General features: G+C 52.2%; 1 protein-coding gene across 4 annotated transcripts in view; it reads right to left on the minus strand.

Moving 5' to 3' along the window:
- TTLL1 (TTL family tubulin polyglutamylase complex subunit L1) overlaps window positions 1-10,597 on the minus strand; it is a 30,631-nt gene extending 20,034 nt beyond the window's left edge. For 2 of the 4 annotated variants that reach the window (XM_059187190.1, XM_059187186.1), the window contains exons 1-4: window positions 10,456-10,597; window positions 6,360-6,391; window positions 3,697-3,770; window positions 1,433-1,549 (exon numbers count right to left, since the gene is read on the minus strand). In XM_059187190.1, coding sequence (XP_059043173.1) covers window positions 1,433-1,545 — 113 coding nt within the window. In that variant the 5' untranslated portion in view covers window positions 1,546-1,549; window positions 3,697-3,770; window positions 6,360-6,391; window positions 10,456-10,597. Of the gene's footprint in view, window positions 1-1,432; window positions 1,550-3,696; window positions 3,771-4,084; window positions 4,192-6,359; window positions 6,392-10,455 lie in introns of all 4 variants that reach the window. The other 2 variants (XM_059187187.1, XM_059187188.1) reach the window with 2 other exon arrangements.
- Window positions 10,598-14,446: the final 3,849 nt, after the last annotated feature.

The raw sequence follows: 14,446 nt of genomic DNA on the forward strand, positions 1-14,446 counted from the left end.
CCGTCGTGAGGCTCATAGTCACATGTAAAGAGGGCACAGGCGGGGAAACCACATTTGCTTCCTGATGCCAGGGAAAGCAGGCTGGGGGGCTGGAGAGGCACCGGCGGCTTCCGCGGCAGGAAGCTCGTGCGCCGGTGCGTGAAGGACAGCAACAGCGCACGCTTGTGGGGCGCCCGTCACAGCCCACATTCCGTGCTTTACTGAGCCATTCACATTTCAAACAACCGGATTTGCAAGGAGAGGTCGAGTCCTTTGCTAATGGCCACAGAGTCAGCCGTGGGAGAGCCAGAGTGGGAAGCCAGGCATGACCTGTCTCCAGGGTCCATCTAAATGCCGGATGCGTCGCCCCTCTCAAGGCTCCGCTGAGGGGGCAGAAAGCACAGCCTTTACACGGGTGTAGAAGCAATAATGTCTTAGTAGGTCAACAGGGGGAAACATGCGTGAGGGAGAAGGAAGCGGCTGGAAAGAGGCCGAGGAACATCTCTCGAGGCAGCAGGGGGAGCTGGGCTCAGGGAGGGCGGATGCACAGGGTAAAAAAGCCTCCAGGGGTGCCGGCGTGGCTCAGTCGGTTAAGCGTCTGCCTTGGGCTCATGTCGTGATCCCAGGGTTCTGGGATCGAGTCCCACATCGGCTCCTTGCTCAGAGGAGAGCCTCTTTCTCCCTCTGCCTGCCGCTCCCCCTGCTTGCACTCTCTCTCTGACAAATAAATAAATAAAATCTTAAAAAAGAAAGAAAGAAAAAGCCTCCGGAGTCCCACCAGCTCACCCTTCCTCAAAGACTCACGGGGGCAGGAGCTAAAGAGGGCTGGGCATGGCAGGGACAACCGCAGGGGGCAGTTTGGGCACACAACCCCGCCCGAGGGCGGAGGCCACCCCGAGGCAGGGAGCAGCCAGCCCTGGACAAGGGAGGACACAGGACGTCACCCGGAGAAGCGGGGGAGGCAGGTGGGAACAGGAGTCTAGGACAACCCCTGTGTTTGCCGCTGGGTGAAACGCCACCCGGGAGTCTGAGCCGAACCCTGCTTCTCTGTTCCTCGCGCCACTCGCTTCTCGGCTGTTGGTAACCAGTCCCAGCGGCACTGCTCGCCGTGAGAGGCGGCAAAGGGAGCAGAGATCCCCCCGCGCTGGACAGAGGCACTGACGGAGAATGCCGACCGGAAGGGACTCCGGCTTCTCACCAAACCCCGGCCGTCTTAGCCACACTGGCTTGTGCCGAAGCGTCCCGGGACGTCCGACGCCAGGCTGCCACACGGGAGTGCGGGAACACGCCGGGACGTGAATGAGCCAAGGACGTTCTTGTCGTGTGCTCCTAGGGGGCCTCGGGGCGGAAGATGTGTGACGGGAGGTGTCCCTTGGGCACAAAGCCTGCGCCAGCATTCACCAGGCGACAAGCGGCCTTGGAAAAACAATTGGATCCTGCCTTCTCTACTTACCAGTAAAAGTTCCAGTCTTCGTTTTCTGTCACTTGGATCCATCCTCTCTTTTCAAAGTTATTTATCAGCACGGACTTCTCAATATCAGTGACCCATTTCACCTTTCCTGCCATAATCCTAGAAGAGATCAACGTGTGAGAGGTTGGAAATGTCAACAGCAAGACACTCTCCCTCACACACCCAAGCTCCCCCGACGCGGGCTGTGGTTCTCGGCCATCTGGCAGAGACATCTGGCCATGTCTTTTGTTGTCACAGCTGGGGACACGGATGCCTCGAAGCTGCCTGACACCCTACGACGTATGGGACGCCCCCTTCCCCACAGCAAGTCACCAAGCCAAAATGTTAACGGTGCCAAGACTAAGAAACCCTGGCCTGCTCATGGCAGGGTGCGGGGCAGCAATGAGAGAGTCGCCACCCGATGGGTGTCGCCATGGCGACAGGAACCACCAAGCAGAGGTAGCACCTGCGTTGTGAGGCCTGAGGCAGGAGGTGGCCCTCGCAGGGTGGCTGGGGGAGACCGCCCTCAGTAGAGGGCCCTGCAGCTGGCTTCCGGAGGTTGGGTGGGAGCCTGTCCCAACAGGAGCACCTCCCACCCTGTCCAGCGCTGCTGCTACCTCCCTGCTTCCTCCCCCGCCCTGCTCCATCTCACTCTCTGTAAGCGCAGGTGACCTTTATCTGACCACATCACTGCCTTTTACTAGCCTCCGTGGCTTCCCAGTGCTTTTAAGATCTGCAGACCCTCAACCCTCACCTGCTTCTCCTTCACGTGCTATGTTCTCGCCACACTAGACTTTTCTGCCCACACTCTGCCTCAGGGCCTTGGCATGTGCTGGATGTCTGTGCCTGTGGCACTCCCCCTCCCTCTCTGTCTGGCAAAGCTGCTGCCCACTCATCGGCCAGCGTAAGTGAATGTCACTCCCTCCACAAAGCCTCCCTGGCTCCAGACCTGGTTCATGGCCACTCAGTACTCCTGCACTCCTGGCCCTGCAAAAGGACAGGCAGCTGGCTTTCTTCTTCGCTGCTTTGGGCCCAGGGTCTAGCCCTGCACCTGGCATGTGACAGACACCCATTCAGACTGACTGACTGTGGCCCCAGGTCTGTCAGCACCACTGTGTGACTTGGAGAAAGTTAAAAGATGAGACCTGGGTCTGCCTTGCCTCGGGAAAGGGAGAGGGAAGACAATTCAGTGGAGCTTTCACACAAAATCAGCCCACTGCCTCCGCACCCTGCCCAGTAGTGGCAGTGTCACAGAGCTGGGACTTGAGTTCGAGGGCCAGTTCTGAAACTCACAAGCTGTGTGACTCTGGGCAAGTTACTTAACCTCTCTGAGTTTGTTTCCTTCTCTCTATGAACAGTATGTACCCATCTCACAGGGCTATAGTGACGATGAAATAAGTGAACAGTGGAACAGTGCGCAGCATGTAGAAAGCACTCAAGAGGTATCTGGTGGTACTGTTGCCATTGTCACCACTTTACGGATTTGGACGCTGAGGCTCAAAGGTTTAGAGCCCCTCTAAGAATCAGACTGAAGGGAGCCATGGAGCCCTGACTTGAGCCCACGGCGACCCTATTCTGATGTGCCACCTCTTTTCACAGTCTGCTGTCCCCCCCGCCCCGCTCTGAACATGGGCTTCATCAGGATGCCATGCCCCCCAGGGTCAAGGTAAAAAATGCACAGAACTGCTCTCTGCAAAACGAGAAGCCGCCCTGTGATGATAGGAGGCGGTTACCGTGGAGTCAGCAGCCGCCGCACAGAAACGCTGGCAGAGGCAGCACAGGAGTGGAATCCCCGCGCGAGCGCTGTGACCCCACATCCCTCCCTGGGCCAACCCCAGCCAGTATCTAAAGCCTGGCGCCCAACCTCAGCCCTCACAGCCCAGCAGCCCAATCCTGCTCCAACTCTGCCCCCTAGAGTCCAACCGCAGACTTGGATTGTGGGAAGAACCATCCCCCAGACAGGCAATGACAGCCCCAACACCACCCCTCGTATCTCAGTGAGTTGCCACCTGACACAGGCGCTGACCCGCAACCCACCTGGGGGTGACCCAGAGGGGCATTGATGGGGCCGTGCTTGAACAGTCAGAAAACGCTTCCCGGGTGTGGTCCCCCAGCCCCATAAAGCAGACAGGGCACATATTCTCATCCTCCCTTTATGGCACAGGACACAGAGCCTCAGAGGTCAAGCTTTCTCACCACCCCACCCACCCACCCACCCACCACTTCCGCAGGGCGCTAAGGAAACCAGCCTCTCAGGCCGGACCCACCATAGGGACTCCTGGAACCAACAGGCACGGCCAAGTTCGCTTCAGCTTCCAGGCCTGCTGCTTGGGGTTCGTACCTACAACAAAAAGAACACACAGGCATAATGTACATGGCCCAGGACCGAGAGACGGTCTGTGAACACGGCAAAACCGTGTCTTCTGCTGAACAAGAGCAGGCCACGAGCTGTCTCGGGGGTCTTTTCTTATTGTGATACATTCTTCTGGATTCTCTTCCTTCCTGACTCCGGCGGGACTTTCTGGGCCGCCCTGCCACTCCACTTCACACGCCCCCTGCTCCGGCCCAGCACCTGCCTCCCTGCTGCTCCCACCCAGCTCCGCTGACCCCAAAGCTGCAGGTCAAAGGCCACCTCCCCCGGGGAGCCATTCTCACCGCCTTTTCCCTCCGCCGAACCACAGCCTTCCCTGTATGTCTCCTGCCGTCTTCGTGGGCACACAGAACTTCCTACCTTGCCTTTCTGGTCTCTGTTTACCTTCCTTCTAGAGGAAAGTAAGGTGAGGGGAGACTCTCTTAGTCCCCTGCTTCCTTCTCATCCCCCGATTCTTTCTAGACTTAGGTGTGAGCATTTGCAACAACGTTCACAGCGCATGTGGCAGGCCGCACGGTCTCCAGCACCCAGCCGTCCAGCACACGGGGAGGGGGGGCAACCAGTGCCTACTCCTCACGAAAGTGAGGGAACAGACACATCCCCAAGGGTCAGTCCTTTGAATCTGACTCTGTTTTCAAGAGTTACTTCCCTGTAAATGTTATGGGTTGGAACTGCATCCCCAAAAAAGATATGTTGAGGGGCACCTGGCTGGCTCAGTCAAAAGAGCACGTGACTCTTGATCTCAGGGTTATGAGTTCGAGTCCCACATTTGGCATAGAGATTATTTAAAAAAAAAAGAAGAAAGTGCGGCCGCAGGGACACACAGACCCACAGGGAAGATGGTCACATGAACACGAAGGCAGCCATGAGAGCTGTGCAGCCACAGCCCAAGAAAAGTCTGGGTCCACCACAGACTGGAAGAGACCGGGATCCGGCCCGGATTCTTCAGCGAGAGCACGGCTCTGCCGGCACCTTGATTTCAGACATCTGGCCTCACTGAGCCACTCACTTCAGGGCACTTTCAAAGTACAGCCCAGGAAACGAACCCGAGATATAGCCATCCCAGGCCCTAGAAGAAAAAGGAAATTTACACTTAAAGAGTTTTAAGTATATATGTGGGAGACAGCACAGTAAAGTGATGTGCAAAAGGACAAGACAGTTGGGGCACCTGGGTGGCTCAGTGGGTTAAGCCTCTGCCTTCGGCTCGGGTCATGATCTCGGGGTCCTGGGATACAGTCCCGCATCGGGCTCTCTGCTCAGCAGGGAGCCTTCTTCCCAGCCCCCTGCCTGCCTCTCTGCCTACTTGTGATCTCCGTCTGTCAAACAAATAAATAAATAAATGTGTTTTTTGTTTTTTTGTTTTTTTTTAAAAGGACAAAACAGTTATCTATAGTTAAAAAAAGAAGAAAAAGAAAGAAATGAATTAAGGCCACCTCTTCTTTAAAGAGATGTGGGACCTCTTTCCAGAAATGCACCTAACCAGCATGATAACCACCACTGGGAACCAATGCCAAGGCAGCCCCAGCAGAGCCACAAGAGGGACAGCAGTTGCCCGCACCTGAGGCTCGGCCACTCGGTGCATTTCCCGCGCTCACACATCCATGGGGACTCACGAGTTTTCTTGGGGCCTCCATTTCCGCCATGAAGAGAATGGGACTGAGAGCCTCCGGGGCCTTGGCCGGATGGCTGACTACTGGGAGGTCGGGCGGGTGTGCTTGTGGCACGCCACACTTCACTGAATTTGAAACGAGCGCACCTGCTTTCCCCGAAGGTTCCTGACGCTCTCCCCGATTCAGCCCTGCACGCTCCTCCAGTTCAGCCCCTACTTACACAGTGGGCCTGCCGGGCTCCTGGCCAGGTGCTGGAGGTCAGCCCTGCCCTCACAGAGGAAGTAACTCAATATTTACTTTATCACCCAAAACAACAGCCACGACTTCTGTGAAGCGCCAGGATGCACCGGGCACAGGGCCGGGCACTCTGTACACGTTCTTCTCTACTTCCTCTGACCCTCGGGCTCACACGCTGCTGGAAGGCAGGTGTGCTTTCTCCCCGTTCACACACGGAGAAAGTAGGGCTCACAGAGTAGCAGGCAGGGGTGCCTGGGTGGCTCAGTGGGTTAAAGCCTCTGCCTTCGGCTTGGGTCCTGGTCCTGGGATCCTGGGATCAAGCCCTATGTCAGGCTCTCTACTCGGTGGGGAGCCTGCTTCCCTCTCTCTCTCTGCCTGCCTCTCTGCCTACTTGTGATCTGTCAAATAATTAAATAAAATCTTTAAAAAAAAAAAAAAAGAGTAGCAGGCAGAGCACAGACTGCAGCCTGTGGATGCCACACTGCCTCCCCTCCCCACTCTGTCAACTATCCCTTTACTCCACAGGGCAGGGGGTGGGTAGACTGGTCTCTGTCCCCCAACACCCAGCCCAGGGCCAGCCACAGTCAGGGGGCTCAGAAATGGTCTGCAGAACAGACAAAGGAACCTGCTGGCCACAGAAGCCAAGGCTGACTCCTTCCCAACCCTAAGAAATACTAAACCCCTTCCCTTAGAAAAATCAATAAAGAAATACCGGATGTCAGACAGTTCTCCTGTTACTTCCTCCTAAAACAGGAAAGAAAAATAAGTGAGGTTAGCAGGACCGTGTAATGAACTTGGTAGGTAATGACTCTAGCGGGGTTCACGTGAACTGAACGTGAAGACATTGGGTCAGCTACTTTCAACACTGAGCCCCACAGGAAGGGATAAAGACGATGTGGTATATTTATGCAACGGAATAATCACTCAGCCATCAAAAAGAATGAAATCTTGCCATTTGCAACAACGTGGAACTAGAGGGTATTATGCTAAGGAAGAGTCAAAGAAGGACAAACTACATGATTTCACCGTATGTGGAAGTTAAGAAACAAAGCAGGTGAACATACGGGAGTGGGTAGAAAGACAGAAGGAAACAAACCATAAGCGACTCTTAACTGCAGAGAACGCAGAGGGTTGCGGAGGTGGGGGATGGGCCGGATGAATGATGAGGCCGGAGGGGGGCACCTGCTGTGATCAGCACCGGGTGCTGTATGTAACTGACGAACCACTGAATTCTACTCCTGAATCCGATATCGCACCGTATGTTAACTAGAATTTAAATAAAAATTTGAAAAAAAAAAATTTAAAAACCCAAACTGAGCATCATAAAACCTAACCCAGAGAAACAGAGTTAGGTGTGTGGTGATCTTTGTGTTGACTGTGCTCGAATCCCTGTGGGCAGTCCCGACCTGAGGTTCTCCAGCTGGGGAAAGGCATTCTCGAGGCAGGCAGTTAGCTATGTTCAGAAAGTGATGTGGGTCCCTCTGCCGGGGCTGGTGGGCAGGACCTTCAAAAGCTTGAGGACAGGTTTCCACGGGGACGACCCTGGGTGTCTGAGCTTCGACAGCCCAGCTTCTCACCCACCCGCTCGGCGATGACAGCCACCCTGTGCAGGGACCACTACCGGAGACTCGAGCACCTGAAGGAGGTGCTCGTGGACAGTCCCGGTCCAGGGAGGCAAGAGAGTCATTTCACAAGCTGGAAGCCCCGGCAGCAAGGTGCCTTCACAATCCAGCAAAGCTCAGCTGTGGTCCTGCGGGGGAGGGGACTCTTAATCCCGCCAGCAGCAAATGGTGCCAGCTCTACTCCAGAAGGTTCCAGATCTGTCTGTGCCTCTCCCCAGCGGCCCCATAATCCTGGACGACCACAGCAGGCTCCACTGGTTTCCTTAGCACCATCACCCCATGGCACCCATGCTCTGCCCAGCAGAGTGACCCTCTCACACGCACAAAGCAAATAAGATCATCCTGCTCATAAGCCTCCAGGGGCTTCCATTAGCCCCAGAATACAACCATCACCTACAACCAACTACAAGGTGGACCCCATGTGATCTGGGCTCCCCATCACCTCTCAAGCTCTGTCTCCAGCACCCCCACCCCCATCAGCCCTCCGCAGCCCTGGGCCGCCTTTCAGCTCCTCACACCCACCAAGCGGCAGCCTGTCTCAAGGCTTTGCTCTCCCCCACATCTGGCCCCTTCTCGAAGGTCAGCTCTTCAGAGTGACTTTCACAACGCCAATCTCAATGCCCCCACTCATCACACTTTATTTCTCTGTGGCCGTCAGGCTGCGCACGACTGTTTAGTCCAGGGCCAGCTCAAAGCATGGCCCACAAACCACCGCACCAGCATCACCTGGAGCTCGTTAGAAATACAAGTTCCTGGGACACCTGGGTGGCTCAGCTGGTTAAGCAGCTGCCTTCGGCTCGGGTCATGGTCCCAGCATCCTAGGATCGAGTCCCACATCGGGCTCCTTGCTCAGCAGGGAGCCTGCTTCTCCCTCTGCCTCTGCCTGCCATTCTGTCTGCCTGTGCTCGCTTGCTCTCCCTCTCTCACTCTGACAAATAAATAAAATCTTACAAAAAAGAAAGACAAGTTCCTGGGCACCTGGGTGGCTCAGTGGGTTACACCTCTGCCTCTGGCTCAGGTCATGGTCTCAGTGTCCTGGGATGGAGCCCAGTATCAGGCTCTCTGCTCAGCAGGGAGCCCGCTTCCCCCTCCCTCTCTGTCTGCCTCCCTGCCTACTTGTGATCTCTCTCTCTCTATCAAATAAATAAACACAATCTTTAAAAAGAAATAGAAGTTCTTGGGTGCCTGGCGCCTGGGTGGCTCAGTCAGTGAAGCATCTACCTTCAGCTCAGGTCATGATCCCAGGTCCTGGAATCAAATACTGCATTGGGCTCCCAGCTCGGCAGAGAGCTTGCTTCTCCCTCTCCTCTCTGCTCTCTCTCGCTGTCTGTCTCTCTCAACTAACTAAATAAAATCTTTTAAAAGAAAGAAAGAAAGAAATACAAATTCTGGGGCGCCTGGGTGGCTCAGTGAGTTAAGCCGCTGCCTTCGGCTCAGGTCATGATCCCAGGGTCCTGGGATCGAGCCCCGCATCGGGCTCTCTGCTCAGCAGGGAGCCTGCTTCCTCCCCTCTCTCTGCCTGCCTCTCTGCCTGCTTGTCATCTCTCTCTGTCAAATAAATAAATAAAAAATCTTTAAAAAAAAAAAAAAAAAAGAAATACAAATTCTTACGCCTCCCCCAACCCCTACACAGATGCGCACACTTGGACTCCTTGGGAGCGGGCCCAGGAATCTGTACCTGAACAAGCTCTCAGGTGAGATCCCTACCCTTGCCCAAGTTTGAGAAGAACTGGTCTAGTTCACGTATTTGGTTCCCTGGTGATTACCTGTCTTTGACACACATATCTCATGTCAGGAGAGCAGAAGTGCTGTTCTCAATCATTGCCTACTGAACGCCCAGCATCCAGAACAGCGTCTAATAATAGCAGGTGCTCAATCAATATTTGATGAATTAGCAAAAATAACGAGGTGAATTCCCTTCCCTCATGCAATCAAACAAGCCAAGCAGTGCTCAGGCACAGCCCAGCCCTCCAGAGGCTGGCAGACCCGCAGGCAGGAGAAAATGGTAAACAAACAGCCCCAGACGTTCACACTTTTTCCAGGGGCCTGAATTAAGAGATCTGGAGTTTAGCAGATCTCCATGGAGTGAGAGAACATCTCGGGGAATATCCGTACCCCCAAGCCCAGGAGGACAGAACTTTGCCAAAAGGCCTTTCATTTCCCGGAGTTATGACTACTCCCTGACAAAAGCCAGGCCAACCTTTCAGGAGAAACAGCAAGCAGAGGGAAGAAATTATAATCATAGAATCAATGCACTTTTCTGGGTCCAGCCATAAAAAAACGGGAGGCTCTCCTGTCCCCAAACCCACGATGCAAACACTTTGGTCACTATCACTTTCAACAAAGTCCCAACGAGGTCAGGATTCTAGGGCGTTTCGATTCCTTTCCAGCTAGTCTTCCTGGAAAAGGAAAAAATACCATCTTTAAAGAAAACAATTAATAGTGTATCCGACGACTTCCCAACAGCTGGAGGGCCCTGTTCTAGCTCCGCACGCCCCAGGGAGACAGTGCCATGTTCTACAGCAACCACTTAGCAGGGCTTGTAATGCCTTGGGCGCTGGGCAGGACCAATCTTTTTGTAACTGCCACAAACCAACACTGAAATGTGGTCAGTACATATTTCCGTGAACAAAGAGCCTCTCTGCAAACACTAACCTGCTTAGAACAATGAGATTCTTTTACTTCCAGAACGAGTTCCCTGTAACGCCCGGGCTACTCTACGAGGTGCTCGGCTACCTCCGCCTCCCACCCCCTTGGACTGACAAACAGGGAGGAGAAATGCTCCGGTCCAATCCCGCACAGAAGGGCAGGCAGGGCGGGGGACACGAATCCATCTCCTAACCAGCGCTGTCGCCACAGGTCCCCCGCCCCCTGCAAAAGATGCAGGAGAAACAACACAGACTGCAAACGAACGGGAAAAGCCTAAACGATGGAATTCTGGGATAGCCAATATGAATCAGAATGCAATTACAACCACCGGGCAGCACAGGGAAAGCCACAGGAGCTCGGAGGAAAAGCGGGGGCACAGTGGTCAGCGCAGGCTTCCGGCAGGACGCGGGTCCGGCCAGCAGCCCCTGCACGAACCGCACCGCCGCGGCCGCGCAGACCCGCTCGCGCATGCGTACTCGTCCACCAGGGCCGGCCACACCCTCGTCCGGGGATACGGCCTCGGCGGTGGGGCCTCACCTGTGGGCGCAGAGCCCCGAGGAGCGCCGAGCAGCGCGCAGCTGGGCGGCCCCGCGCCGTGCCCCGGCCCCGCCTCCAGCCCCACTCCGGCGCCGGCAGGAGGACGCCACTCACTGCCCCGCGGACCGGCCCGCCGCGCGCCGCGCTGTACTTCCGGGGCGGCGCTCTGGCAACCGAAGACGCCGCCGCTGGCGCCGCGACTGCTTCCGGGTCACATTTTCCTGGCTCACCTGTAGGCCCCCAGCTCCGTGGTGCGGGCCCGCATCCTACGAAGAGGAAGGCGGTCCATCGCCGGGAGGCTCGCAGCCTTCAGGACCCAGAAGAGAGGTCGAGCCTGACGGTGGGAGACAGAGCCATGTGAGGAATTGGGCCCCGGGTCTGGAGCGCCCTTGGTCTCCTCTGCTGCTCAGCTTCCCAGTCTGCAAGGTTGGGACTGCAGGTGGCGCCGACCTCGCAGGGTCGAGTGTCCTTAGGTGTCATCCTGTGCCCAAGTCGTACTAATCATAAATGTAAAGTCGGTACTCAAAGGTCCCCTCATTCATGCTCAGTGCCCTCTGAGCATGGGGCTGATTTAGTTTCTAAAACTATATTTTGTAAACTCTCTGTTAGGAAGAGGCAGGGCAGCCTCGTGAGCAATTTAAAACTGGGGTCCGACCTGGATTGCATCCTCGCTCCAAAATCACGGCTATGTGGCTTTAGGCAGGTCGCTTCCCTATCTGAGCCTCAGTTTTCTTGTCTATAAATGGGGATAACAGCACTAATATTAAAGGGTTGTTAGGAAGATTATTCAAAAAAAAAAAAAAAAGAAGAAGAAAAGAAAGAAAAGGCGGGCCGCCTGGGTGGCTCAGTTGCTGAGGGCAACTCCTTTTGGTTGGGGTCATGATCCCAGGGTCCTTTGCTCGAGGCCCCCATCAAGTCCCCCAATCAGGCTCCCTGCTAAAAGATAAATAAAATCTTAAAAAAAAAAAAAAAAAAAAAAAGCAGGTGGTCTAGCACATAATAGTTGCTCAAATTGTTGAAATAATTCAAAACAAAAGCATGTATTCCAGATGTTTGTCAGCCACAAAAGTGCACTTAGAAGTGGCATGAAAGAAGAGAAACAGAATTTTACAACCCTGCTCTGATACATTCTAGCTGCTTGGGCATCCGCACAGCTCAGTCTCTCAATTACAGTTTCTCCCCAGAGATACAGGAGTAATGATCATCTCTCAGGGGCAGAAACAATTTTAAATTCCTGGTGGCTAGCACCTAAGAAAGTGTATGTTTTACCCCAACCTGTGCTTATGTAGCATATGTGCCATTCCAAAGAGTGTCACCAGCAGCCAAAATACCAGAAGGCTTGATGACAACCATTGCCGAGAGATCAACAGAGAAGAGAAAAAAAAATTGTGACCAATGTGAAGAATTAACTGGGAGGCAGATAACCCCATGAGGAAGAGACAGGAATTGGAGATAGTTAGTGCTAATCCAGTCTTGTTAAATCTAGTTTAAAAAGTCATCAAGGGCTTTCTATTGCCATCAAGATGAAAACCAGACTCCTAAGCATTTTTACTTTTTTTTTTTAAGATTTTATTTATTTATTTGACAGACAGAGATCACAAGTAGGCAGAGAGAGAGGAAGGGAAGCAGGCTCCCTGCTGAGCAGAGATTCCCTCTGCAGAGCTGGGATCCTGACGTGAGCCAAAGGCAGAGGCTTTAACCCACTGAGCTACCCAGGCACCCCAGCATTTTTACTTTTATAAAGTACTTAAAATCTGTCAACCTTGGGACGCCTGGGTTGCTCAGTTGGTTAAGTTGGTCATGGTCCCGGCGTCCTGGGATCGACTGCCACATTGGGCTCCTTGCTCTGCAGGGAGCCTGCTTCTCCCGCTGACTGCCTGCCACTCTGTCTGCCTGTGCTAGCTCTTGTTCTCTCTCTCTCTCTCTGACAAATAAATAAATAAAATCTTTAAAAAAAAAAATCTGTCAACCTTTTTCCAATTTGGCATCTCTTGTGCTTGGAAAGACCCATCCTCACGGGCTGTAAAAAGCATGACTTGTAAGAGGCCAAAAAGAAAATCAGCCAAATTAAGTGATAAATTGAAAATGTGTGCATCATATATGACAAAGCATTAGTTAATATCCACAATATACAAAGAGTCTGCACAAATCAATAAGAAAAAAAGTTTAATTTAGAGGAAGAGGTGGAACCACAAATCATACAACTAAAAGTGTAAAAAAATCTTAAGAGTCTGCACAAATCAATAAGAAAAAAAGTTTAATTTAGAGGAAGAGATGGAACCACAAATCATACAACAAAAAGTGTAAAAAAATCTTTTTTTTTTTTTTTTTTAAGATTTTATTTATTTATTTGACAGACAGAGATCACAAGTAGGCAAAGAGGCAGGCAGAGAGAGAGGAGGAAGCAGGCTCCCTGCTGAGCAGAGAGCCCCATGTGGGGCTCGATCCCAGGACCCTGAGATCATGACCCGAGCCGAAGGCAGAGGCTTTAACCCACTGAGCCACCCAGGCACCCCAAAAAGTGTAAAAAAATCTTAACTAAAAATGTGGAAAGATGCCCAAATCACTAAAATTTAATGATACTGAAATTTTCAATGAGGTGGGTTTTTTGTTTGTTTATTTGTTTGTTTTAAGACTTGTTTTACTGGGCACCTGGTAACAACCAGTTGTTGAGCCTCTGCCTTTGGCTTGGGTCATGGCCCCAGGGTCCTGGGATTGACGCATATTGGGCTCCCTGCTCCGTGGGAAACCTGCTTCCTTCTCTCCCACTCACCCTGCTTGTGTTCCCTGTATAGCTGTCTCTCTCTCTGTCAGATAAATAAATCTTTTTAAAAAACATTTTTTTGAAAATATTTTATTTACTTTTAGAGAGAGAGAACAAGTGTGTTGAGGGACAGAGGGAGGGGGGAAGCAGGCTCCCCACTGAGCAAGGAGCCCATGTGGGCCTGGATCCCAGAACCCAGGGATCATGACCTGAGCTAAAGGCAGATGCTTAACTGACTGAGGCTCCCAGGCGCCCATCAATGAGGTGGTTTTGCTGACTAAATTAGCAAGCATTTAAAATCTACTTACAACTAATATTAGAAAGGATATGGAGAAAAGGCACTTGCATCCACTATTGGTAGAAATACAGCTTTTGGGAGGCTGGCAATTTGTCAGTATTCATTAAAATTGTAACAAGTAATATATTTAATTATATACTCTTTGACCTAAAAATTCAAATTTTAGGTATTCATTCTATAGAAACTCACAAACAAAGATATATGTACAAGAGCATTTAATGCAATATTTTTCTTTTTTTTTTAAGATTTTATTTATTTAATTGAGAGAGAGAGACAGTGAGAGAGAGCATGAGCGAGGAGAAGGTCAGAGGGAGAAGCAGACTCCCCATGGAGCTGGGAGCCCGATGTGGGATTTGATCCTGCGATTCCGGGATCATGACCTGAGCCGAAGGCAGTCGTCCAACCAACTGAGCCACCCAGGCATCCCTAATGCAATATTTTTCTAATAAGAAAAAGTTGGAAAGAATATAAATGTTTAGGGACGCCTGGGTGGCTCAGTTGGTTAAGCAGCTGCCTTCGGCTCAGGTCATGATCCCAGCGTCCTGGGATCGAGTCCCACATCGGGCTCCTTGTTCAGCAGGGAGCCTGCTTCTCCCTCTGCCTCTGCCTGCCATTCTGTCTGCCTGTGCTCACTCTCTCCCCCTCTCTCTCTCTGATAAATAAAAAAAAAAAAAAAAAAAAAAAAAAAAAAAAAGAATATAAATGTTTAGTAGCTTAACTTTGGTTTGCTAATTTAGGTTCTTCAATTTAATGAGATAGTATTTTACATATCCAAAGGGATAAGGTGGATCTACATATGCTGACCTGGAAATATATGCATGATATATTACATAAAAAAGGCAAATTATGCAACTGTTCATATAGTATGGCTTTTAAGATTGCTATGTATAGGGTGCCTGGCTGGCTTGGTTGGTAGATCCTATGACTCT

Source organism: Mustela lutreola, chromosome 8, assembly GCF_030435805.1.
Source record: "Mustela lutreola isolate mMusLut2 chromosome 8, mMusLut2.pri, whole genome shotgun sequence".
Classification (NCBI taxonomy): domain Eukaryota; kingdom Metazoa; phylum Chordata; class Mammalia; order Carnivora; family Mustelidae; genus Mustela; species Mustela lutreola.